This window comes from Ambystoma mexicanum, chromosome 4p (genome assembly GCF_040938575.1).
Source record: "Ambystoma mexicanum isolate Mex_15411 chromosome 4p, UKY_AmexF1_1, whole genome shotgun sequence".
Classification (NCBI taxonomy): Eukaryota; Metazoa; Chordata; class Amphibia; order Caudata; family Ambystomatidae; genus Ambystoma; species Ambystoma mexicanum.
The window spans coordinates 202517748-202545741 of NC_090927.1; the positions used below are offsets into that span (position 1 = coordinate 202517748).

Here is a 27994-nt window from a genome sequence, read left to right on the forward strand (position 1 = left end):
TGGGCGTTTCCTCAGGAAGGAGTAGCTCTTACGGGGTGCGATGGAAAATAGCGGCCCTCCCTTGAGCCTCGATCTCTGACGAAGGTCTTCAAGTCCTCTGCAGGTGACCTTTTAAAGAGCTCCCTCCCCCTAGCTAGCCTGTTCTCCAGTGCACGTGGAGTCAATGCGTTGCACATGGTATAACCTTCCCAGCCGTGGTCAGGGCAAAGGCAGTGGAGGCAAAGAGCTTGGTGGTCAGACGTAGGGAAGAGACCCTCGCAGGCTGGACACCTGCTGAAGCCCGCTGAAGTCGACATGCGCCAGGGAGGAGCGTGACGCCGGAGGACCGAGTACCTGCATGACAAAAAGATAGAAGAATCTGGGGAAGAGTGCATGGTATTACATGGCCGAAGCCAAACCCAGGAGCGCTGGTGAAATCGCCCGTTCCCGTCGACACGGAAAAGGGAACTGCGGTGTGGCGCCGGTGGGTGGAGTCAGGGTAGCGCATGCTCCCAGGGCCACGCACCTCTAAATTTACAGGGGAAAACAATTTTTTCTGGTGAAAAGGGTTCTGTCTCCCATCCCTAGGAAGGTACGCCATGCAGTATGGAGGAAAGGGGACGGGACGTAAGAGTAATTTAAAGTATCTAGCTTTCTTGGATGCAATAGCCGGGCATTCGATTACCCAATGTTTCAAGGTTTCAATAGAATCTGATCCAAGGCAAAACCGACAAACTGCCGTTGTTACAGAAGATGCAAAATGTCCTCCCCAATGAATGGTCCGTTCCTTGGTAGGAAGTTGATTAAGCTTAAAGCGCATGTAGAGGGAGCACACTTTCAGACAAGGGGAGCGAGACAATTACATAGAAAAATACTCCCTTTTTCTCCGAAATTTAGCATATTCCATATATGTGCAATATGATTGAATAGAGTCGGGAATACATAACCAATCATACCTAAAAAGATGTAATTTTGTTGCCACCAGTCGATTAAGTAATTCTTCATCATTGGACCCTATAATGTTGAGCAAGTCTGCCATCATTTCCACATAGTTATTGATAGAAGGGATCTTTTTATCCTTCATAAGATTAACTCCACATAAAGTGAGTTTTCAACAGGATCGGGACATTTTGAATTGCTGAGGAGTGGTCTCCATTGGTATCTGGCTTTAAGTAAGGTAAGTTCCACACCTCTTTCCAAAGCTGGGCCTGTAGTTTATTCAAAAAGTCCCGCAAATCCAGAAGCGAGAGATCCAAACCAAACAGAAGCACAAGTTTCATTTTCATTAAGTAGTAGCGCAGGGCAAGCAGGATCGAGAAACTGCAGACTTTGTGAAGTAGCCATTTCATATGTGAGACTAAAGGAGTGATCTTGTCTCTCAGTGAGTGTTGCCACATACTAATAGAAGATTAATTAGTGAGATTATAACCTAGGTATCTAACCGACAAAACCAGTTCAATCGGTTCACCTCCCAAAGCCCATTTCATGGTTTTTGTGCTACTTTTTTTTTAGAAAAACACATGATCTTTGATTTTCACGCATTGGCCTTAAGATTGTGTTCTACTGCAAATTGCAGAAAAATATCCAATTTGCGTTGTCGGGCGAATGGAGTACGGTCAAAGAGAATAAGAACCTACACCACAAACTCTTGATGTCACTCAGATATAAATTAAAGAGAGGGGGCGAGAGTGCATCCTTGATTGACTCCCACTAGAGTTGGAATGGGTCTAGAGAGGACATCGTCTCTGGTTAGGCAAATTCTGATCGTGGTGTTTTTGTGAAGTATGGCTATGAGATTAACCATATTCGGATGAACTCAAAGTAGTTAACGCAATCAGTCGAAGGCCATGAACATGTCCAGAGATGCCATATAGACAGGCCCGGTGCCATGATTTTTCACATTGTGCAATAAATGCACCATAACTCTAGCATTAAGTGCGGTACCCATCCTTTGCCTGAAGCCTACTTGGAACTTAGACAAGATAGGTGACTGAGCTAGAACCAAGTTGAGATCTCTGAGAAGTAGAATGGGGAAGCCCTTAGCGCTAGAATCCATGAGTACGATTGGCCCGTAATTTTCTAGTGTTGTAGGATCACCCTTTTTATACAGTGGAATAACTATGGATTGAGACCATGACTGAGGAATTGTGTGAGTTGAAAAGATATCATCAAAGAGTGCCTTAAGATGAGGAACCCAAAGTTGGGAAGCCTCTTTGATAAAACATGGTGGAATCCCATCAGGGTCAGGGGCTTTTGACAGTTTTAGTCTAGTAATTGCCCATTCAATGTCATCAATATCCCATGGGCACTGACCAACTATGGACGGCCCAAAGTGGGATCATATAGATCAATCTTGAGTCCCAGATTGGAAAATGAGGCTGTACAAAAGTCAACCCACCTATCCTCAGCAATTGGACATTCATTCTCAAAGCTATTTCCTCCTACAGTAAATGTAATTGTTAAGTAGGGGGAAATGGTTAAATATTCTGTTCTTTTATTAATCTTCATAAAGTATTAACTTAATTTTAATGATTCTTAACATGGCTCATATTTAGATTTTGAAGTATGTATTTGTATGTAGATGTATTGTTTGTTGATTGTGTAAGGTTGACTTTGATTAACCATACCACAATAAAGGAAAAGACAAAAAAATAAAAAAGGACCAAGGACTTCTGCCTCCGGTGAGCAGTGGACCCAGCCGGTGTTATGGATTGTGCGGTGCTTGAGGTGCATCAGGAGAGCCAAAGCTTTTTGAACTGAAAGAAATTATGGAAACCTGAGAACCTTTTAGTTCCCCCATGTGAGTGCCAATCACAAGGTTTGCTCACACCAGTCATTTACCTTAAAATGCTTGGCCAATTAACAAGCTATGGATTGTAGCACGGCGCAAAAAAGAGGAGTGTGGAAGTTACGAGAATGGAGCATGATGCAAAAATTAGTGTGTGGGGGAACAGCGAGGAGGGAATGAGCAGTGAGCATGTCAAAGATGAGGAGAGCACAAGTGGAGAGAGATGGGTGAGGTGGCAGAGGAAGGGAAGTGATACTATCAGGAGGAAGAGAGGAGAAAGTTGAGAGAGGAGGTGGAGTCAGAAATGGGTCATCAGGAGTAGGACAGGAAAGCACTGAAGAGGAGACAATGAAGACGCAAAAAAAAGGTATCAGGAGGAGGGGTAAAATTTGAAAGAGGAAGTGAAGAGAAGTTATCAGGGGGAGAAGAGAAAATTGAATAACGGGACAGATGAGTCAATTGGAGAAATGCAGGAGAAAGAAGTGAAGGAGAAGAGAAGGCAGAATAAGGAGTAAGGGGAGTACTAGAGTATTGCGTGTTGTGGAGGATAGAAGGAAATACAACTAGGATGGGAGAGAGGAGCTAGAGAAGAGCAGGAGGAGGAGGGGGAGGAGTTGGTTTTTATTTATGTTTTATTTTTAGATAACTTTTTATTGTTTTGAAACAAACATTTACCAATAAACAAACATGTGGTAATGCTTGGTATAACATCCTCAGAGGTATACTGTTAAAATGGAAAATCACACAACAAGGAGAAGATCGTGGAAATGTCAAACCAGTCGGTGACTTTAAATGGATAGAATCATCAAACAATTGCACCACTCCTCATCCACTCCCCACCAACCCCACACCTTCTGGTATTTCTGGGCCAGCCCCTTGCGTTGCATACCCGCCTCTCGAGCGAGACACACCTGTCAAACTCTGCGCACCACCGACTGAGTCTGGGGCGAACCGCTGAGCCCCACATTGGAGCAATGATTCTCATAGCCAGTCCGAGTGTTACTGAGAAAAATTTCTTTTCATACCTGGAGAACCCCACCTCCCCAGATCCCCAACAAGGGGAGTTTCGCTTCATAAGGCACCTGTGATCCCAACAGTAATGTTAATATCCAGATATACTTCTCCCATAAAACCTGGATTTGTTCACATTCCCATATTGTATAGAAAAAAGTGTCCGCCTCACTCCCACACCTCAAACATGTGTCCCCATCTGCTCCCCCCAACCCACCATTGCACCAGTGCCATCCGTGGGTAATATACTCAATGTAGAATGTTGTACTGGATTAAACTGAGTCTTGTAGCAATTCCAATTTCCCGTGGGAACATAAGGGCCTCTACGCATTCCTCTGGGTCCAGTGGGCCTACATCCCCCTCCCATTTATCCTTTGGTTGGGACATTTCCTGGGCCCCAAATGCAGTCTGCACCAGTGTCGAGGTGACCTTTGCGTCAATACGGGCCAGAAAAAGATTTGCTTTTTATGGCAAACACTTCCAGAACTCTGCCAGCGAGGGGAACTGGGAACCAATAGCGTGAGATAGCTGCAGGTACCTGTATTACTCGTTGGCCGCTAGCCCAAAATTGTCTTGAAGCCCCCCAAATGAGATCAGCTGTCCATTCCGCACCACATCAGCCAGAACCTGCATCCCTCGTTCCTCCCAGATTTTGAACTGGCCCATTTTGACCAGCTCAGTGAGGTGCTTATTATTGCAAAGGGGATGATCCAGCGTTGGCTCCCTCCCACCCTATGTACAAGGGTGTATCGGCCCATACCTGTTGAACATGTAGTGAGGAGGGGTTGGTTGAGGCCCAAGTTCTAGAAGAGGCCTCACGATTTTTAGAGCACCGAGCGGTAAGCCAATCAACCAACGGAAAGTGTTAAGCGAAAAAATGGTTTAGGTCGAAATGACCAAAAAAAACGGTCAAAACGACCAAAAGTTCTAAAAATGCTACCACCAAAGGATCGAACACCAAAAGTTTGATCCTTCGGTGGTAGCGTTGAAAAAAAACAGGGGCTGCGGGGGTGTGCCCTGCATTGCCCCGCTCACTATACTTTATGGTATAGTGAGCGAGGGACACCTCTGCAGCCGTCCGTTAAGAAAAAAAGAAAAAGGAGCCTGCAGCGCCGGTTCCCGATCACGGAAGTGAAAGGGAACTGGTGCTGCAGGAACCAGCGTGAAGATGAAGGTAAGTGTGGTTTGTTTATGTTGGTGGTGTGGGTGGGGGTGTGCTGGGGGTGTGGGTGGGGGGGTGTTATGGGTGTGGTGTGTGTGTTTGTGTGAGAGTGTGTGTGTGTGTGAGAATGTGTGTTTTAGCAAATTATCGGGGCTGAAATGTCCGAAAACAAAGTGTTCGAACTTTTGGCCATTCGAGCACTTTGTTTTCGGATATTTCAGCCTCGATAATTTTGCATTCGGTCAAATCACTTGGATTCGAAAACAAATATGAGCACAAGAGTCTCATGTCTGATCCACATCTAGATGACCCAAACACCAAAGATTTCAAGGAAGAGAAGCACACCAGACCTATCTTTTCAAACTGCTTCTCTATTGACTATCCTCCTCTCTCAATAAATCTGGTAGGAAGAAGTTTAAAAAGGACATCCTGGTCCCCAACCCAGGCCTCCCTATCGCTGATACATATATACCAGTGCTTCCTCCAGGAAAACCCTCACCGACATCATCTTTGTCACTCCCTCGCCAGACCTACGGACTCTACATATGGTCTCTGTGCTCTCTCCTTTCTCTTCCTCTCCCATTAATGGTGGCACCCGGTGGGAGGCCCTCTGGCCTCCTTCCACTCCTCTGAGGTCATCATTAGTTTACCTGAATGGCACCATCTTGGTCTAAGGACCTCAGGCCAAACTTCTCCTCTTTGATAGACGCTTCCCGCGCCTCATCAATTTCCTTTCTTCTGCTGTCCCTTCTCTCCCTTCTTCGGCTTCCTTGACTCCTCCTGTGGTCTCCTCCACTTTCTCCTTTCCTCTCAGCTCACCCTCTCTACCCCTCAGGCCAAGCCAACGCCAGCACTGACACCTACCTTCTCGGTTATCCGACTCATGAAGTGTGTGTCAGATGAGGCTTTTGCCGCCACTTTCCCCCTCCACCTCTTTGGCTGACTCCAACCCTGACACAGCCCTTTCCATGCTCCACTCTGCTATATCTGATACTCTCAATGTTCTTGCCCCTGTCATGAGAATCCGCTTGAAGCCCAAAGCCAAGTGCAACTCTTGGTACAACTCTGACCTCGTCACTCTTAAATGCAAGTGCAGGGTGGCTGAGAGGAAATGGCGTGCTTCCGGTAACATCCTCTGACAAACTGGCCTGCAACCTGCTCCAAAGGAAATACTGTCTCTGTTCGCACCAAGAAGAGAGCCCACATCCAAGCCCCGGTCGCTGCGGCATCCAAACACTCAGCCAAACTTTTTAAAATCTGCAAGGAGCTGGCCAATCCTGCTGCAGTCTCTACCTTTCCTCTCCCCTCCCAGACCCTCTGCACGGCCGTGGCTTCTCATTTCATCTCTAAAACTCAGGACATCCTGTCCTCTCTCTCTTCCTCTCCCTCTATTCCCTGCTCATCCTCTGGCCCTTCTTTGGCCACCTCTCCTCCCTCCTTCTATGGCTTTCCCCTGTTCTCCCCAGATGAGGTTACTAGACAAGTCCGATCTATGAAAGTCTCGTCAAACCAGGCTCACCCTGTTCCCCCAAAACCATCAATGACCACATTGACACCCTGGCTCCTGCTCTTGCTGACTTCTGCAACCACTCCTTCGCCACTGGAGTCTTCCCCTCCCCCCTGAAGCACTCCCTTGTGCACCCTCTTCTTAAGAAACCCTCTGCCGACACTTCCTGCCCGGCTAACTATCGCCCAATCTCCATCACTCCTTTACTGGGTAAACTCCTGGAAAAGCTAGCCATCTCCCAGCTTAATCTTCACACTGAATCTGTTGGTTGATTCCATGACCATAAGTCTAGCTTCAGAGCTGCCAGAAGAACGGAAACTGCTCTCCTGAACATCCGTGAAGACCGGCTTTCCAACCCTGACTACAACACCCCCAGTGTCCTCAACTTACTTGATCTCTCCTCTGCCTTCGACATGGTCAACCATGCCATCCTGTTCAACCGTCTCCGTGATAACCTGGGTATTACTGATCAGGCCCTGGCTTGGCTGACTTCTTTCCTCTCTGATCGACCCTCCCAGGTCCAACTTGGGGTATTCCTCTCCTCTATCTCTACCTCAGGTGTTCCCCAGGGGTCTAACCTCTCTCCCTGGCTGTTCAACCAATACCTGGCACTTCTTGCCCACCACTTTGCCACCCTCTGCCCCAACTTTCAGTACTATGCGGATGACATTCAGCTCATTTTCAGGCTCCCTTCCGCCACCTCTTCTCCTTCTCTCATCTCTGACTGCCTGCTATCCAGGAGTGGTGTGCCGCCAATGATGTGATCAGTTCCTTAATGCCAGTAAGACAGAGCTTCTCCTCATCGGCACACCTGCTCTCTCCTTTCCGGTCACTCTCTGGCCGGCCCTCTTCCTACTCCCACCTGTGAGGCTAAAAAACCTTGGGGTCATTTACAACTCCACACTCTCCTTCTCTCCTCACATCTCTGACATCTCTAAGAAGTCACACTACCAGCAGCACCTCCTCAGAGGTATTCTTCCTTTCCTCACCTTCCCCCAGAAGCTCACGGTCTCCAGTGCTCTGGTTCTCTCTAGGCTGGACTACTGCAACATCCTCTTTCTAAATCTGCCTGCCTTTACTCTCCGCCCTCTGCAACTCATCCAAAACAGGACTGCAAGACTTGTCCTTGGCCTCAACCCCAGGGATCGTATCTCTCCAGGACTGAAATCTCTGCACTCGCTCCCAGTGGCGGCAAGGATTACATTCAAAACCCTCTGCATTGCCCACAAGGCCTTCTGGGGCCTGGGGCCTCAATACCTTCAACTCTCTCTTCCTAAATATCTTCCTTCTCGAGCTCTTCGCTCATCTGCCTTCAACTCCCTCAGGGTTAGTTGCTTCTCCAAGCAGAGAGTTGGTTCTAGATACCTTTCTTCTGCTGGGGCCTCCCCCTCTGGAACAACCTCCCTGCCTCTCTGAAACTTGAGGAGAACCATCTCCGGTTCCGGGAGCACCTCAAGACCTTCCTCGTTGGTTCTGCTTTCTCTCCTCCTCTCTCCTGCTGATCTCCTGGCTGAAACTGAATCTGCACTGGTTACCTGATTACCCTCTGATCTTGGGCCCAGGTCCTCTCCCCACCATTTGCACACCTGCACTGCCTCCCTGGCAACCTTGCACTCAGGGACTGTTTCTGTATCCATACAGCCCCTACCAGCACTTAACATCTTGATGTCTGCCTTTACCCTTGCACTTGCCATCAGCTGGCCACACTTTTATTTATGGTCTTTATTTATTTTCCCCTTGCACTTTTCCCCTTCCCTCCTCCCCTGCACTTGCACGATCTCATTGTCACACGGCCTATTTAGATCGTTGTCTCGGTCTTCCCTCTGTGCCCCCTCCCTTGACTCGTCGCGCCTTGAAACACTTGTGTATAGGCGCGTTATAAATGCCATATCATTTCTTGACATCTCATCAAACCAAGAAACAAGAAAGGTGAGACACTAAAAAGCACACGTTTTAGTATGTTTTTGACAATTCTTTACTAGCCTCAAGAAGAATGGTCTGGGGTAGGCTGAAACGCTCTTAAGAACTTAGTACCTTGCCCCATTGCTGCTACTGCACACAATATGTATGCAATGAAAGGACGCACCCGGCTGTATTCTCACCTGGCAATTTGGACGGTGGGTTCAGTGGCATACACAGTTCCGTTGAATCCAGTGTGTTCAGTGATGTAAGGCAGGGCCATCATGCAGTGGTAGTTGGAGATGAGGATCACATCGACAGTAGACAGATCTATCAACTCTGTCTGGGGGGAAAACAAGCAGAGAACAGGAAATCTACAACAAATCGTAATGCTTAGAAATATGTGTCTACAATGTTTTAGATGTAAGTCAGCTAGCTTTCTTAAGACATCTGGCAATACCTTAAAGTAAGCGTGTTCACTAAATACAGTATAACAGGTCCCGCCCCCTTCCTAGCAGGTTAATCCCCGTCAGATTTTTAATTCGATTAATTCTCTTCCGATGTCTTCTTTCCTAATCTGCCCAACTGCTTTCTGCTCGAGGTTTCCTCTGTACAGCGAACATGGCTCTCAATTCTCAGGATATCCCTCTTTGCTATTGTAATAATCTCCATCTTTGGACGATGTACATTGCAGCCAAATCTTTGCGCCTCAATAGAAAGTACACACTCATGATGGCTTACAACAACAATGCTCGAAAGGACGTGAATTATTTGGAAAGAGCACAAAAACATTCAGTGCCCTATATATAGATTACATAAGTGTTTTTTGTTGCTCCAAGGACACTGACAACTTATCAAGAGCCTGAGAGGTGACTTAGGGGCCAAAGCACCTATTTAAGAAACTGCTCATGACCCTCTTCATTGCAACACCAAAAGGTGTAATAGCACATTAGCAAGGGGGTGATGTGTCGCATCAGGAACTGATAGTGGAGGTGCAGCATAAAGAAGGTCTCATCGCCCCAGGTTCACAGCACAATGAGGACAATACATTATTCCAGACAACTTCAAAGGTCAACAGAGCCGCAGCAATACCAAGTGGTGGAACTTAGCATAACCACCTGCAAAGCTGCAATACTGCACCAAGTCTGCTACAGATGGTGACAAAAGGAGAAATAAGGCAGAGGTGGAGGCCTAGTTTACCCCCATTCTACTCTCTCCCCTGTGCTCTACTCAGAAAGCTGAAGGATGCACTACCACACTTTCTTCCATATTCGAGAGCACCCTAACCCATGCCTGCAGGCAATGGGTGATCAAAACCTGCCAGCTAGCATGATACCCTTGTTCCTAGTAAGGTATTGGTGGGAGTTAGTCGACAATGGATCTATGTGATCACTATCACACCCAGAATTACGACGGCCGAAAATGCTGACTTTCCCGTATCCCACCCCCATACTACTATTATATCCCATACCGCCCACATATATATGTGGTGTAAGGGGGTCAAAAGAAAAAAACAAAAAAAAAAAAAAATCAGAATTTCGAGAGTCGGAATTCTGAAGGCAACATTTTGGGCCATTACCTCGACAATGGAAGGCCAGCAGCACAGAACCAGACCTAAGCTAAGGCCTTAGAACCTGGAGGGACATAACCCTGTGCCCCTTCCCATAAGAGGGGTTATGAGTTATGACATGGTCAGTATGGAATAAGGAAACAGTTGCACACCCCAAGACCAGAAAAACAACGAGGGTGCAGAACGGCATGGATAAATAAGGGTATACCTACCTTTTTTCCAAGAAAGGAAGGTACGGGTGGCACGGAAAGAAGGAGAAAGGACGTGAGAATGGATAGCACCGACCAGTAACAATTTTACTTTGAGACAGCAGGAAGGGACAAGCAAGAAGAGGAAGACCTCCAAGAGGAATACCATTTCTAATGTGTTTCCCAAAAACACAGAGCGAAGGGGCCCCCTACTAGGCAGAAATACAAGTAAATAACCCTGAGGGCCCAGATCCAGAAAAAAGAGTGAAAAACAATTTCATAGCAGTATCTACCATTTGACCAATATTTTAAAAAGCTGAATACCAGACAAAAGAAAGGGCCATAATAGGCTCCAGTCCGCAAGTGCCAGTGGGGACTGACCCTCACTGGGATCACTCTACATCCTGTGAGAAATCGGAGGGCGTTCTCACATTTAATCGCTTAAGACCCGCCCTCAGGTGACAAAGAGAAGGGTAAGACTGTTAGATTCTGACCCCGGGCTGCGAAGGGGTACTACCGGGATGGCGGGTCTTTGAAGGACGGAAGTGGGATGCCTGAAGATGAGATCTGGCATCCCCCTTTTCTAATCCTGATCTATCCTGCCCCCCCCTCTACTGTCATAGGATATCATCACGCATGTCCTACCCTGCCCCAAGATCTTCCATCAAACATTCACACTCGGAGGAAAGCAAGAGAATGTAAAACACCTTTTTCTAACTATAACCCGGACCTATCCTCCCGTTCCTCTAATATCATAAACTACTGTGAAAACCAATCTTTTTTCCTTCCCTGTTAACCTCATTTACTTAGGATACTAGGGATAAAGAACCAAAAGCAATTTCCTATCCTAAGAACACCTCTAGACTACAGACATGGTATCCCCACCCAACCCCCCCTCAACATTCATAGAATGTATTAAGACACACAATCTTCTTTCCCCCCACCCCCAATAATCACTCAAGTACTGTGACGAAGAAGAGGAAATCAAGGGGAGTACAGATTTTCTATGAACAACACCATTATGGTACTGGGACGAAAAAATGCAGATAGAGTGAGATCAACATCTTCATAGGCCATGTCCCATTAACAAGGCCAGGCTGGGTCAGGCAATTGAAATCAACCATGACCACCTGCAGCCTATCAAGTCTTCAAGAGAGTATAGAAGATAGACTAGCAATCTGCAAAGAGAGCGATTTGGGAGGAGAGGTGAGGAGCCGTGGCTGCCAGGATCAGCTAGAAGAAACAGGGAAGCTGAAACGCATAGGGTCTGTGTGAGGAAGCGTCCGAGAGAAGCGTGGCCAGAGGCCCCCGTTTCCAGCAAAGAAGAGAAGTCCAAAGAAGGGAGCCGAGAGGATTGCTGATCCCTAGAACATTGGTAGAGACACTGACCTCCGATAAAGATATTAACGCAAAGAACAAAGAAAACACCAACGGTGAGTGAAGCACAGTGAGAGCCCAGTGTGTATTGAAGTAAGCGAGCAAGATACAACGTTTCAGCCTGAACCCCTAAGACAGGAAACGTGTCGGGTGAAATTGACAAAGGGAATTACAAGGATACATAGTGGCAGAATTGTTGCGTGTATGATTACACGTTCTTGAATGACTCTGTGTAAAGAAAGGAGGTTTCTGCAAAGAGGTGTGCTGTGCGTGGACATGAAAAGTGAGCGAAATAGACATCCTAAAAAAAGGGAAACTGTGCGAGAAATGAAGTGGGAGCAACATTCCCCAAACTGATAGAAATGTGTTTGAACTGATGCAAGACCACACCACAGGTAGGTAAGAGTGTGGCTTTATTGCAATAATATACTCTGCTGACAAACCCCCAACACATCCATTAGCACCTTCCTCCAACGACTTCTTCGCTCTGAAAGATAATATTCTGTCTGTATTACAATGCCAGTCCCTGCAGCACAGTTGCAAGAAAATAATAAAACTCGCAGCTTAATCTATTTTCTATCAAATACATGCCAAACAAGTATTTTATTCTTTTCACTTTAGGAACAAGTTCTCTTTCTTTCAACAATATTACACTTTAAATATGTGTTTTCCTTGTGTTTGGATTTGCTGCTTGTGGCAAGATTCAGGAACAGTCTTTGTTCCCAGAAACAACATTACCCAGAGGGCACCACAGGTGGCTGCGAGTCTTTCCATTTGAACCTCCTACTGCCCTATATAACCATCTGATCCGCACTAGAGTAGCATGCTAGAAGCTTGCAAAGTGCGTTGCCGTCACGCCATCAGACGGCATGGCGGAAATGGTGGAAAACGTTGCCCAACCCAACAGGGACTTACATCTCCCTGAATCTGTGATGTTTAAGTGTCAATAATTGTATTGACGACGATGCTTTGATTAAAGTGGTGAAGAAGGGTGATGTTCCGCAACACACTTATCTATTGAGACCATCAAAGCTTGCCCGCCGAAAAACCATCTGGTCCACTAATGCTGAGAACAAAGTGAACTGCACTAAAATAAACTCTAACATTTTCCCTAGGGGAGAAGGAGAATCTAACATGGTGGATTCAATGCTATCGGACCTACTTATTGAGGTCTCCTCTTCACTTAACTGCCTGGGATCCAAAATTATTGAGAGATTAGTGAATGTAATACAACCCCCATTGCAGGCTTTAGTATGTGATAATACTCTGGATGTTGCAGTTGTTGAGGAGAATGGAGAAGTGAATATGGCACCAAAGATCACTGCATTTGGATCCAGGGAACTTGCCTATTACAGAATTGCTTGTTGGGATTGTCAATGATGTTATACGATCGCAAACTATTGTTTTGGACTTGATTGACATACACAATGATGACACTATACGGAATGTGCTTTCCACCACACCCATGTTGTTTGCAGAAAATCGGGGGACTGTATCATGTGGGGGTGGTGAGGAAGTGCACACTTTAAACGCCTCATTGGGCAGCGTTGCCAGCTGTTCTTCTGCCGCTATGTTTAATATCTTGGAAACTCTTCTCACTGTGTTGCTCCAAAATAGTGAATCACTAACAGAAACTGGATTTGCAATCAATAATATTGAAAAGGTTGTTTGTCAATGAATCCACAGTGAGTGATTCTTTAAATAGAATAATTTTGGATCTGAAACACAATAAGTGTGCCATGACCGGACAAATTGGTGATTCTGTAGTTCATGGTGAACGACCATTGAGTAAGCATGTGGAAGGGAAAGTTGGGAAAAATCCTAGAGGAAAGTGCAGAAAGGTCACTAATCAAACTTGTATGTATGGGAATAGGAGGAATGATCAAGTGACAGTGGAATCAACGCCTCCGAGGACATGGTAGTCCAGTTAATTGAATATGAGTTAGGTGGTTTTGAAGAGAGAAGCAATGGGGAAGTGGTGCAGCCTGCTGTCCCAAATATGATGTTAAATAAGGAAAAGAAAAAGAAGAGCAGAAAAGGTAGCAGTGTAGTGAATGATTCCCCCAATACCGAAGTATGTTCACTGTGAGAAACCTGAAGGTGTCTCCCTAGCTAGTCCCCGGGGATCTGTGATCCACTTTGCCAGGACACGGCCATCACAATTGGATCCAGTTGCTGGGGGTGGACCAGTGGAGGAGGATCACCAGGATGGGGGATGCTCAGGAAGTGCAAGTGGGACATTGATGGGTGAGACGCGGTACCCCCTTCTTTAAACACCTTTTCCCCCATCCTACCACGTAGGACATTCAAAACCACTGCCCTCCCCATTTCCTACACAAACACTTTTGCACAACACGAAAGATAACAGACTAACACCAGAGCTCTTCACGTGACATGTCCCAATACAAGCGTCAGGCAAAGTCAGGCAATTGACCAAAGCCACACACATCTGATAGCCCTTTCCCTTTCCCACAGGGATAAATGGTGGAGCACAAGACGAGCAAGATCGAGCACACGGCGTTAAAGCTAACTCAGCACGGCCATTCAGGAGGAGGCGAAAGACGATGCATACCGAGCAGGTAACAAGGGAAGAAACAACCTTGCCCTTTCCGATCAAGCCCCCTAAACCCTCCACAGAAGGAATCATAAGACCGGGAACAATAGCCAGCCTGTGTTGCAGCAGATATCAACGGTACAGGACACCCTCTCCGCTGATAACCAAGCAGGGGAGAGACGCTGGTCTCCGTGGTACCGACATTGACTCCAGATACCCCGAACAGCCAAGCAGTTCATCACAGCCAGTGAGTCGAGGAGAGAACCAATGAAAACAGAACTGTGTTGAGTGAAAGCCACAAAATAGCAAGATGAGCGAAGGTTCAAAGAACTGTGAAGAATAAAGCGGAGACCAGCTGCAGAGGGATTCGGCCCCACGTGGGTGCTCACTCGAGAGACTCTGGTCTTTCCCATGTTTGGTGAAACTACAAATACGAGAAGGCCTTCAAAAGGCTGTAAGGAAACGGTTAAAGTGGTCATACAGGGGTCTTTGCCCGACAGATGAATACGAAAGGCATGATTGATGAAGTTGGCAAGAGTGAACCCGGCAGAGGGATGCTAACAAAGACGGGCGAGAACTGAGAACAGTGTGTTGACAGAAGTGAACCCGATCGAGGCTGGTTCCCAGTGAACTGTCAAAAAGACATTGTATGAAAGCGATAGAAAAGATTGTTCTTGAAGTACAAGCCAGAGTGAACCCGGCTGAGGGAGGCTAACATTCAAGAGCTGTAACGCTCACCTGATTCCCGCAGAGGCGCCGGTCTTGACTGGGTGAATGCCGTATCTTCAAAGGTGATGTGTAACACACGGTTGGCTCTTTGGGCTGGACCTCTGTGCACTTTATGTCTGACTTGAAGAGTAAGATGTCTTAGGTAAGTGAACGCCGAGCTAGCCATCTGCCTCGGGGCAGGGTGCCGTAACCAGTTTCTTCACTGGATAAGGGTGCAGGCCTCTTGACCTCAGAGGACTGCTGTCCGTCGTTAACTGCACGAACGGTAAGTTCTGGGCACTTCAAATGTCTTAAAAGTCTTTTGTAATGATATCTCTTGTTTTGCAGGGTTCCGGCGATGGCGGATGGCGGGCTGATGAGAGTTGAGGATCGAAACCGCGTGAGGAATAGAAGCGCCTGGAAGCACGTAAGTAAGCGCTTGTAGCCTGCTTCACGATGCGCACTAACTGTACCTTTTATCTTGCAGGTACAAGTTCGGAGCTTTAGAGAAGCTGAAGGGTGCTGGAATACCCACTGGATTCGGCGTGGGAAGGAGTAATGGCACGTGAGTAATAAAGTTGCCCAATGTCTTTAAACGCACCTTCTTTTGTCTTTCAGATGCGGGATGCAGCGCCAAAGGCCTCCGGAGCGTGCGAAGAGTAGGTAAGCCTTTGTCTTTCAGATGCCGGAATGCAGCGTGAGGCGTTGGTGACAGCCGATGGACCAGGTAAGAGATGCGCTGCCACTGAAGACCGTAGTGCTAACCTGTTCTTTCTTTGTCTTTACAGGTGCTGCTGAAGACTGGATTCCAGGATGGTAAGCCTTTGTTCCCTTAGGCCCAGGATCAGAAGCAGAAGACACGATGAGCGTTCTGCTGCAGAGAATGCAGAATAACACAAAGCAAGATTCATCCATCGGGTGTGGTTTAAATAGCCTCCTGTAGTGCTTAGGTGTCTCCTTCCACAGCCACGCCTAGGTAAGAAAAGAGTTCCTGCTTTCCAGAAGAGTTCCAGTGTTCTGAACCTAGGGAGTGGCTCCTGCCCCACCCAACAGGAAAAGTAGTCCCAAACAGAAGAGGATCAGGGGTTCAACTGGCAGGTAAGTAAGCAGCATGGTCTGCTGCAGGTAAGTCCACCCAAGCATTATGAGCCCGACGCTTCCAGCGCTGGGACTGGGCATCTTTATGAGCCTGGTGCCACTGGCGCCAGTACAGGGTCCAAAAGGTCCCAATTGGGACTGGCTGGCACTCGGAACCGGGGTTATGGGTCTGCTTCCAAGGGAGTCGGGCAAGTCCTGATCTTTTGGAAGCAGAGATCATGACAAGAGCAAGATCAAGGGTCGAAAAATCATCACCCAAAGCTCGCTGAGAAAGGAACTCTTTTTTGTTTATTTTGTTGGATGCCATTTGTGAGGGGTCGACGCCCAGAAGACAGGGACCCAGGATGTGAAATCAACACCCTGAGTGCTACAAGGAAACAAACTTGGATTCTTTTAATTGTTAATTGGAAAGCAACAGGTCTTCAAAGGCAAGAGACTTTTATTGAAAAGAGTCTTGACCATCAAAGAACCTGATAGCTGGTACGAAGCTGTTGACTTGTGCTGGGAGAGCTCAAGTGTGTGCTGTGCTCAGGAGACCCGCCTTGTCCCATGTCCAAAACGTGGGGAAGGGAGACCCCTGGCAATCACATCCTGACTTATTATTCGTAAACACTTTTCTTTATTGAAACCTTCATCCCATATTCTTTCTATATTTAGTTGTAAGGATTGGCAATAGGTTTTCTTAGTATAGGCCTTTTTATTTTGACAAGACGCCACAAGGACTGCCTTAGTTTTCATTTGATGGATGAAGCTTGCTCCCATCTCAGATTTAGGTTTAGATTAGGCGTTTTTCCATCCTGCATACTGTTTAAATAAACACCCTTAAATTGTGATCACTTGTGTCTGTCTATTCGTGATACCATGCCTTCCTTAAACCACCTCTAACTAAGACTAGGGATAATGGAGATACTCGATATTATGACACAACAAAATGATGAGATCTTAATACATCCTCTTGAAACAATGGAGGGTAAACATGTTGAATGTAGTAAAAGGGTGAAGGATTGGTTTATTTAGGGGAATTGTTTCGTCCTATTGGGTCAATGAGGCCAGGTATAGAATGGAAGGATGCCTCATCTCAGACCACAGATATTACTAGGGACTCTGTAATTATTCATCCTTGCCTTATGACAAATTCTGCATTGAGAAGTAGGAGTGAGATTAGTGACCCTACTGGGAAGGTAATTGTAGTTTTACAATCACAGGAGAGGGAGACTAGTTTGGGATACTTAACAGCAAAGCCTGTTGAGGCTCTTGGTGGTAGGCTAATGCTTCCTACGGACAATGCAATATTTAATTTCTCTATTCAAACTAAACAGCTGAACAGATTGCACTAAATGACAACCGAGCACAATCGATTCCTGACTTTATTGGTCTGTCTACTACCTCTCAACATAAGGCATTTTCAGATTAGCAGATCATTCTGCGCTAGTGATGTGCACTATATTAAAAGGGCAAGGTTCTTATGCTATATGAATGTATTATTAAGGCATGAGAGCGACCACTTTCCATTATATGCAAGCTTAGTATGTCATGGCATGAAAGAGAGACAGGAGGAGTCTGCATTTAAACACTAATTCTCAGTCAAATCGTATCACTTGGAACACTAACAATATAGTGGTTGCTAACGTACAAGTCTTGGTTAGTCTCTCAGCCTTTGTATCGGAACGTGAATACTTGGGTAGAGGTAATAGTGATGCAGAGAAAATAGAAACCCACATCGATAAATATGAGAACTATATAAAAGAAGTAAAATCTAGTATATCGAAAAATAAAAGCACAAAAGCAAGTATGGAAGTTGGGTTAAGAAAAGTACCTCATGCTCATTGTTTTGATAAAATGCTCAGTGACAGGAAATACTTAATACGAGCAGAACTATGTAAGGTAGTTTCTGACAATTCTACTACCATAAAACATGTTGGAGTGGTGAAGCCACTCCGAGCAAATTATCAGAAGTGGTAAAGCAGACAAATACTTTAATGGTTGGTCAAAATCGGAGGCTCTGGTGGTTAGTACTGTGAGGTGTCAGAAATGTGGGGTGAGCAACTTTGTAAAGGTTTTTCATAAGATGTCATTTTATTAACTTAAAAGGGTTTGATAAATGCCTCACTATCCCTACCCTGAAGAGGATTTTCCTGCATATCCAAATAAACTAAAGGAACCACTCTAAGAAAAGGATTCTGTCCCTCACACGTATACATACAACAAACATATGAAGGGAATATATGGCAATTAAAATATAACAGAAATAACACTTATGTCTAACATAAACCTTGTAACTGTTTCTCCTTGTAACCTGGGTGAGATGCCCTTCCCCAGATTCAAAGCAGGAATTTGTATCAACAGTGTAACATTAGGAAAGTTCCATTCTACAATAAAGTTCTGGTGATACAGTTCTTCTTGCTCCAAAAGTCTCTTACTCAGACCTTCCAACAGTTCAAAAGTAATGACAACTCTTTGTCTCTCCACTTGTAGCAACGAGTTCAACACAACTTCTTCTTTGGAAACACAACCACTTCCACGGTTCATCTTTAGCAACCGTAATGATTTGTCAGGATGTTTCCACAATAGTTCACAAAATAATTTAGTAGTCTTGTCACCACTTCTTCTTTAAAACTTTTAACCACACCACAGTACTTCAATTACTTCTACCTGGTCCACTCACCGGCCAGGTCTACAAGTACAAGGTCCCTGCCCTGCTACACTCGCCTGCAAGGAATAAAGAAACTCCTAACACTACTGCAAGTACTTCTGAGGTAGAGTTTACCTCAAACAACTTAGTAAAGTCTTGTCTTTCAATAACATCACCAATGAATACTTCTTCTGTAAGGACATGAAACACATTGGTGCTGTTTGTTCCACACTTGTGATTTCCACATGCAATGTATATTATGCACCTCTCCTCCTGAATACTTTCTCTCACAAGGGCAGATCTCCTGCCACAACAAAGTATTTTGACTTTCAACAATGTCAGTATCAACAAGTTCAGATTGGCCTACTTCTTCTGTCCCTGCCACCCTTGTGGTTGGCCATATGCAATTCAAAGTATGCTCCTCTACTCCTGAATACGTTCTATCAGGAGGGCAGCTCTTCTGACACCTTTGTTTTAACCAAATGCTGATAATGGATTTTTTCCACACTTGCTCTTCTTTGGCATAGACAATGCTTGTGTCATTTCCAACTACTTATTCTTTCGCCCTATGGCAATAGGGTTTACAATCAATCTGCTTCTCAATTTCCATCTCTTGGATTTAGCAATGTTGGTTCTTATTAGCTTGCTTGGTTATTGCCTTATCTTGGCTTTGGCAATAGGAATTCTTATCAGCTTCTTGTAATATTGCCCTTTCTGGGTTTTGGCAATTACTTTGACCTTTATAAGTATAATGACACCTTGTCTGTTTTCGAAGTTCTTATTCTGCCACTTTAGCTTATTTGTATCAGCTCGGTTTTCAAAGTTATTGTTATTCTGCCACTTCAATTCACTTTAGGTTTGTCTTATTCATACCCCACCTTTATATGGCACTCTTTCACACTTGCACTCTTTTCCATAGGTTGCTTTCACATGGGCACTTTCCCTTTGGCTGTCATCTGCTATTTGCGTTGGGCATAAAGTTTTGCTCAATACAGTACTTATGTTTAATTTGAAGGTTTTATTCGGTTCGGTATTCAATATGCATAATTCGGCTTGGTTTCAAGTTTTCATTCAGTTTGATATGCACAGTTCAAGTCAGTTTCAAGTCTACATTCACTTTGGTACTTTGTTAGCTATGTGTAGCCCGCTAGGAGTGCCCAGGCTTTGAGTGGCTTTCCCAGACACTCACTGGCCCTCTGCGTTCCTCCCCGATGGCTCCTGCTGGTTCCTGTCTGCTTCTCAGGTCCGCAGGCCGGCCTCTGTGAGCCCTGCTCACATGTCAAGTGCTGTCTTCCACACGCCGGCAACTCCACTGCTTCTGCACGGGCACAGACAGCGTCCTCCCTTCTTCCTGCTCCCTCGCAGCTCCAGCTGCTCGCTTTCCAACACGGAGGCTCCCGCAACTGTGACAGCCTAACGGCCCGACTAGCTTTGGGCTCCACAGGTCTTTGGGCATGTTGCCCAGCATCCAGGCTCCTTCTCAGGTCCCACCACGGCTGCCTCCTTATGAAAAGGGTCCCCTACTGGTCCCACCCACACAGGCCTTCCTGTTGATCTCTCTGCTGTTCTCTGGCTCTACCTTTATAGGTTTAGGTTGAAATGCTCTAAAAAAAAAAAAAGGTCGAAATGACCAAAAGTTCGAAAAATGCTACCATCAAAGGATCGAACACCAAAAGTTCGATCCTTTGGTGGTAGCATTTAATAAAAACGGGGGCTGCGGGGGTGTCCCCCGCATTGCCCCGCTCACTATACTTCATGGTATAGTGAGCGGGGGCCGCAGGACACCCCTGCAGCCTTCTGTTAAAAAAAAAGAGAAGAAAAGGACCCTGGAGCGCTGGTTCCCTTTCACAGATGTGAAAGGGAACTGGCGCTGCAGGAACCAGTGTGAAGATGAAGGTAAGTTTGCAAATTATCGCGGCTGTAATGTCCGAAAACAAAGTGTTCGAACTTTTGGTTATTCGAACACTTTAGTTTCGGTCATTTCAGCCTCGATAATTTTGGCTTCGGCCAAATCACTGGGATTCCCTTTATACACCTTCAACTACTTGACAAGTTGCAGGTGTGAATTTTCGATTGGGCTTGCCTCACCACAATTAACAGGGCATGGCAGACCTTTCCAGTACTCTACTCCTCAGGCATCATCCTTGTCCCAGTACTAGAGTGGTGAAATTGATTTTTAGTGTTCATTGCTCTCAGTCACCTCTTACTTGTCCCAGTACTGTCAGAGGTGAAATGTGGGATAATCAGGGTAGCTGGCTTACAGTAGCCTATAAAGGCTGGGGCTGGGTTAGGTTGGTCTTCAATAGGGAAAGGGGGATACCATGTCTCTCCTGTGGGCACCCCACTCCCAATACCCAACAGCCCTCCACCCAGGTTATCCACCCTCGCTTGTCCAACCTCAGGGTCAAGATCCAAAAGCGATGGCATGTCCCAGGCCACCTGAAAAGAGGACCCAGGGGGAGTAGGAGTAAGGATACCCGCAGGTTTCTCACACTCTGCATCCCTCTTTGCGTCCCAGTACTTTGATCCGGTATATGCAAAAACAACCCAAAAAAACAATGGTATTTTTGTTCTAATTTTGGTAGTTCGAAAATGTCAAAAAGCCAAAAACCTTTGAACAAGAATACCATGCCGTGTCATTATAGCCAACAAGGGGGAGGGCGCAGCTGTGCACTTTTGTTTGCTATAATGGCACCGGGGGCTGCGCAGCTATCCCCTGCATGCAGTACAATAACGTGTTTTTTGTTTAAATGACCCTGCAGTGCCGGTGCCCATGCACGTCAGTGAAGGGATCCGTCGTCGCAGAGGGATGGTGGTGGCGGCGGTGGCACACTTCAATGTGTGCTGCTAAAAGGTAAGTAAAGGGGTAGGGGGCCATGGGGTTTGTCGGAAATGTCCACGGGAGAGAAAACCAAGTTATTTTCGTTTAAATGACTTTCAGTTTTTCTCCCTCTGACATTTCGTTTTTTATTTATTCATGGACATCCCTTTGAGCATTGTGGGGCTTGAAGTTCCCAATGTTTAATTCACCTCTTTTACTCTGAATGTTGTTTCCAAATTTATCATTGCCTTTTTCAAACCAGGGCTTACTCTATCACATATTATCAGCACACTAGTACTGTTATACATGCATTTTGTAAATGAAATAAATTAAAAAGTTAAATCATCACATTTTTGAAAGTGGAAAAGTTGGACAGAGAGCAAGGGTGGGGAATGGGGACGGATTAAACGGGGTGGAGAGAAAGGAAAAAGAACATACAAGTGAGCAAACATTTTTCAAAAAACAAATTTGTAGGTTTATCTCAATTGTTACAGAAAATTAAAGGTACGATATATACCTTCATAAAACATACGTTACGTGATACGTTACAAAATTATGTCATTTGTTACTAGTCGTCGTACATTTAATGAGGTAAAAACTACGAATAACCGTGTTGTGATTTAAATGTGTTGCAATATGCCGAAAAATGTTTTCAGAAAAATAATAATGGCGAGGCACGGTACAAGCACTATATTGAGGCAAACCTCAGAGACTAATGCGTTGAAATACGGATTGTTTCAAAAACATTACCTGTATCAAGTGGCCAAAGTATTCTGACTTAATGGAGGTTGAACGCAATAACCGGGCTCAATCCCGCTGTGAAAGAAATAATAATATAGCAGGGCTCATTTTAATGGGACATTCCCATGGACATGCTTGCAGATTGTACATCTCGCGTGTGTGCAGGAGTTTAGAATTCTCTGCAGTGTACCAATGAATCGCTGTGTGCATAACGCTATTACAGTTATGTATGTGTGTGGCTATATGGATATGGGAGGTGAAGGCATCATAGGCAGTGATTCCTATGTGCATGAAGAACAAGAAAAATAATAACTGCATGCGTTCTGGTTGCCATGTACACATATTCTCAAATTGGAATTGCTGTGCGGCTTAAATGTGAGTAATGGGTATGTAGCGAAAAGCAGAGGACGTGACGAAGAACATGGTGTCTGCCACCCATCCCTGTGAGTACATGTCTGGACAGCTCATCAGCTGCGGACCATCTCGGCGGTACATCGGCGTTTCACTGTTAGTCTAATACTGTTGATCCCGGTTGTTGGGGCAACCGGTAGAAACCCTCATCAGTGATGAGGTGGGTTGCGCGCATCAAGCATGGCAGCCTGAAAGGAGAGCTCTGGCTCTAACGAAAAATCCTGGTTTTAAATATCCTTCCAGTGCCACTCTACACGCTGTAGGAACGAAGATTCCTGTGCCCGAGGGTCTCCTGCACATACCCTGAAGAAATCGGGCGAATCCGTGGCTGGATTGCCGGTTTATCCTACCCGGAAGGCGGGGCGGCAGGGTGAAAGCGGCGTTGCCGCCCTGCGCCTCCACAGGATATCTACTGGAGGCCGGAGAAGACCCGGCCGCAGCGGGGGAGGGGCACAGCGGTAAACGCTGTAATGCAGAGTCCCTGGCAGAGGCGGAGTGACTCAACATCCTAAGTCCGGTGCATAGGGAAATTGTTGCTGGTAGAGCGCGCAAGGAGCCGAGCTGGATCATGCTGTGAGGCGGCTGGTGCGGACATCGGATCGAGCCGCTGGCTGGGCTGTGAGCGGTTCTGGCTGGCGCGTAAAGCTGTGTCGGCTGTCGGGGGCCGGGCCTGCTCTCCAGCTGGGGCGCTCCTACGAGGACACACAGGTACGGTGCGGAGACACACAGAGGAGCGCACTCCGGCTCTGAAAGACAAGTAAGTGGGGTGGGGTAGGTGAAAGGCCCCTGTCGCTGCAATAAAGCTCAAAGCGGAGACGGCACCCGACACGGTGTAAGACACGGGGGCAGCCCCCGGCGGTGTGGTGTGGGCGGGACCCACGGCAGTGCATGGACGATCCTAAGGCCCGGGGAGCACAATAGAAGGCACGTTGAGAGGGGAACAACGTGGGGGCACTGAGTGAATAGCGAGGGTCTGCGCGGGCACTGTTGGTGGGGTGCCGAGGACTGCACCCCTCGACGTGAGGTGAAACACTGACACTTGGTCCGTGAGAACCCCAGCGGTGGCGCGGAGGGGCCACTGATACCCTAAGAACGCTCAGGAGCATAAGGGCTGGACAAAATCCCAATCTACCCCCCGAAGTGGGCCAGTGAGGCGCCCCGCTGAGAACTATAGTGCAATACCCACCCGGATCAGTCGGAGAGGGTACGCCTGGTGCAGTCCCCGCACTGATAGCAGGAACAAGGGAAGAGTACAGATACCTGTAGCAAGCAGGGGGCAAGGAGAATATAGAGCCTCCATACTATCTGGTTCCTTCCAGTGGAACGATACGTGCGAGAACACAGTCCACTCTAAGGCCGTAAACTAACCTACATGGGCCGCACCAAGAAAAAGAGTACAGGAGGGAAAAAGACCGGCCCAATGGACTCCTTTGCCAACCCCCAACCATGCAGGGCGCCCGACGGGACGCAACAACCACCAGACAGGCAGGGTGAAGACCCATTAGAGCGCCTGGCAACACTAGTCCAGAACGGATTTATGGCAGTAAATGTCAAATTGGATGACATAGTGGCAACCATCCGGTCCCTGAAGGCTAGAGTGGAGAAAGAGAGCTTGCGTATTACGAAAACTGAGAATAGGATCAGCGCCAATGAAGACACAATCTCGCAACATGGCCGCGACATAGCCCAGCTCCAAACAGAACTTTGCAAAACTCAAAGTAAATGCGAGGATTTAGAATCAAGATCTCGCAGAAATAATATCGTTGCGGAAACCTTTGGTAAGGGCGACATGGAGCGACAAGTGGAAAACCTTCTGAAGGATATCCTAGGGGCTTAGTCTTTCTCTGAACATTTTCTTGTGGAAAGTGCACACCGCACTCTGCCTCCACCGCCGAAACCTTGGGCGCCACCTCGCACCATAATAGCGCGTATCCTTAACTACAGACACAGGGATTCCGTCCTCAGACTTTCCAGAGAGAAAGGCACGTTACACTTTGAGCATGACAGAATCCATATATATCTGGATTTCTCTGCTGGGGTGCAGGCGCAACGTAGATCCTACGAACCAGTGAGAAGACAACTGCGGATATGCAATGTACCCTATGCACTCATCTTCCCTGCGAAGATCAGAATCCAACATGGTGGGAGAGCCCACTTTTTTGAAAATTCTACGGAAGCCATGACATATGTAGAGGCCTCCATCCCAGAGACAGAGCAAATGATCAAAATGCCGGAATCCAGCCAGGAGCGGAGAGGCTTGACGCAGCAGACTGACGGGACTACGCCATCTAAGACCTGTCACAGGAAGTCTGGAACAATCGCAGAGAGCGGCCTGGACACAGATTTAATGTAGCTCCGAGCCGTGAGCCGCCAGAAAGGTGGCCGGATGGCTGCAGCAGGCTACCCTCAGGAAGGTTCCAAAGTTTGGGGGGAATGCCCATCAGGAAGGTTCCGAGCGTTATTGGGCAACATCGTCATGTTGGAGGAGATGATGCGGGTGGGGGGTCAATTAGGTATGTGAGACTGCATTATGTTGTGTTGCATGGGATTCAAGTTGGAGGGGGTGTTTCGGGAACCCAGTTGGAAGGGTTCTGCAAGTTAAAATTGGTGTTCGCGTCGCTGCACATGACATTCTTCCGAACAATACCTGGAACAAGAAGCACGATATTAGCACACAGTCATGACATACACCGGAGCGGGGAATAGGGGTTTGAAGTTAAAACTCCTTACATGGAATGTCCGAGGATTGAACAATCGTACCAAGTCAAGCAAGGTGGGAGCCTACGTCACTAGGCATCATGCTGCAAGAAACCCATGCACTCAGAAAGGTAACATAGACTTTTTGAAGAGCTGGGGGCAAAATAGATACTATACAGACTACTCCACGCAGGCAAGGGGTGTTCTCACTCGTATACACCCTTCTGTAGGCTTTTGCTTTGGTAGGAGCAAAGTGGACGCTATATCATAGTATGGGGTAGCGTTGCGGGGAGGGAGATGGTGCTGGTAAATACCTATGGTCTGAATTTAGATGACCGTGAGTTTTACATAGACGTGGTACATGCAATAGGATACACAGGGTTTGAACAGATCCTGTGTGGGGGGGGGGGGAGATTTTAACACAATCCTGGATATCACACTGGACCGTTCCAATACAAAACAGCGTGCTCCCTCTAAGGCGGTAGCGATGTTACAACAGATCCCATCACAGTTGACAATGGTCGACGCATGGAGAACGCTACACCCACATAAGAGGCAACACACATTTTATTCATCGGTGCACGACACCGAGTCCAGAATAGATTACTGGTTGGCCTCCACAAGCATTATGAGCCAAATGGATAACTGTGAGATACTCCCCCGCACCTTATCAGACCACTCCCCGGTCACAATGGAAATGACATTGGGAAGTATAAAACCCCCAACTAGGAGATGGAGGATGCCACCAGACATCCTCAAGAACCCAGCAGTAGCTGATGCAATGCATATAGAGGTGGAGCATTTCCTCGACATCAACAGGGGTTCAGTGGATAGATATCATATCCTTTCGGAGGCCTTCAAGGTATGAGTGAGGGGAGTACTGATTTCCAAGTCCACAGGCATGTTGAAAGCATTTCGGGTAGAGCTGGAGGAGGTGGAAAAACGCCTGGGAAACCTGGAAGCGCGATACATGAATACAAATGATAACAAAACCCTTGCAGATATCAACTGTAGCCTATTGGAATTCAATAAATGAGCTACTAGGGAACTGCTTTATATGTCATCCCCTCATAGAGCACGCAGATATGGAGAGGGAAACAGAGCAGGTCGTACCTTAGCCAACTTACTAAAAGCCGAACGACAGCACGCGCCAATCTCCAGCATACTAACAGGGGATGGCAAAGTGGTTACTAGTGAAGATGGGATAAATAGGGAATTCACCCGGTTTTACTCAGACCTCTATTCTAATCATGATTCGAAGTCAGCCGAGGACAATATCACTCTCCCAACGCTGCCCATGGAATACAGGCTCGCACTAGACCAACCCTTGACTACTGAGGAGGTCAATCATTGGCCAGCGGCAAAGCAACGGGCTCGGATGGACTAGGAGTAGAGTTATATAAGGTGCTACACGAGGAACTGGCCCTGATGCTGCTGTCGGTGTGGGAGGAAGCTATTGAACTGGGTACCCTGCCATCATCAATGAGAGAGGCCATAATAACAGTACTATTGAAACCTAGACGACCACCTAACGAGATGTCCTCATACCGACCCTTGTCCTTAATAAACTGCGACGCTAAAATCTTTGCTAAGATCCTGGCCTCCAGACTCCTACCACATATGCCCACATTAATACACCCGGATCAGTGTGGCTTTATCCCCACTAGATCGACGGCCCTAAATCTCAGGAGACTGTTTGGAATCATGGCCCAGATAAAACCAGAAGCCCAGGCGGTAACAGTATCACTCGACGCTGAAAAAGCATTTGATTCAGTATCATGGCTGTACTTGTTTAAAGTGCTCGAAAAATGTGGCATTGGCCCATACTTTCTGAGATGCGTCGGTCTGTTGTACTCTGACCGTGGAGCCAGGGTGCTGACTAATCGCATGATGTCCGACTGGTTTGGGCTGGATAGGGGCACGTGACAGGGATGCCCATTCTCCCCAATTCTATTCGCTCTCACGATGGAACCAGCCGCGGCAGCAATCAGGGAATACCAGGGACAGAGGGGCATCACGATGGCCGGCATAACCCAATCAATTTCCCTATATGCAGATGATACATTGCTATATATCCGAGAACCAGATATACATCTGGGTCCGGCGATCGAAACCGTACAAGAGTTTGCCGAATACTCGGGCTATAAAACCAACAGGTCCAAATCTGAGATATTCCCCCTGACCTCCGCCACGCGATGCCCGAACAACACACATGGTCTGCAATGGTCCCCTACTAAAATAAGATATCTGGGAATCATCGTGTCCGGTGAAAAAGCCTCCCTTTATGCCGATAACCACGAACACCTGTTAAGTAGTATATCCACCAAACTTCGCTTATGGGCAAAACTCCCCATCTCACTTATTGGGCGAGTAGCCATACTGAAAATGGTAATTCTACCAAAACTACTATATATATTTACCAACATACCAGTGTGGCCGGGTGCACAGTTTTTCACAGCCCTCCGATCGTTGGTGGTGGAGTTTGTATGGGGTGGGGGAGCAGCCAGAATGAAGTGGGAAAAAGTGTCAGAGCCGTACAACAAAGGGGGCATAGCTGCCCCAGACCTTGAGCTATACTACCTAGTGGCACAAGGCCAGTTTATTAGATACTGGTATGACGAACTGAACACGTCCCCTCACGTTGGCATTGAAAGGCATGCAGCTCGCCCAACTGACCTATGCTCCATAATTTTAAAAAAGAAACATAAGGATGATTGCCCATTTGATCCGGTCAGCACAACAGTGCATGCATGGTTTAGGCTCTTTCGTAGACTTGAATTGGAGACCCCTATTATTGGGAAGCTCCCTTCTGGAACTTCCCTGGTATAGCACCATTGTACGACCCAGATGT

The 27994-nt window shown here is 46.8% G+C and overlaps 1 protein-coding gene across 2 annotated transcripts in view; it reads right to left on the reverse strand.

Moving 5' to 3' along the window:
* Positions 1 to 27994, reverse strand: part of INTS9 (integrator complex subunit 9) — a 1072683-nt gene that overhangs the window by 782812 nt on the left and 261877 nt on the right. For both annotated transcript variants that reach the window (XM_069605700.1, XM_069605699.1), the window contains one exon: positions 8550 to 8689. In XM_069605700.1, the coding sequence (XP_069461801.1) occupies positions 8550 to 8689 (140 nt within the window). The remainder of the gene's footprint in view (positions 1 to 8549; positions 8690 to 27994) is intronic.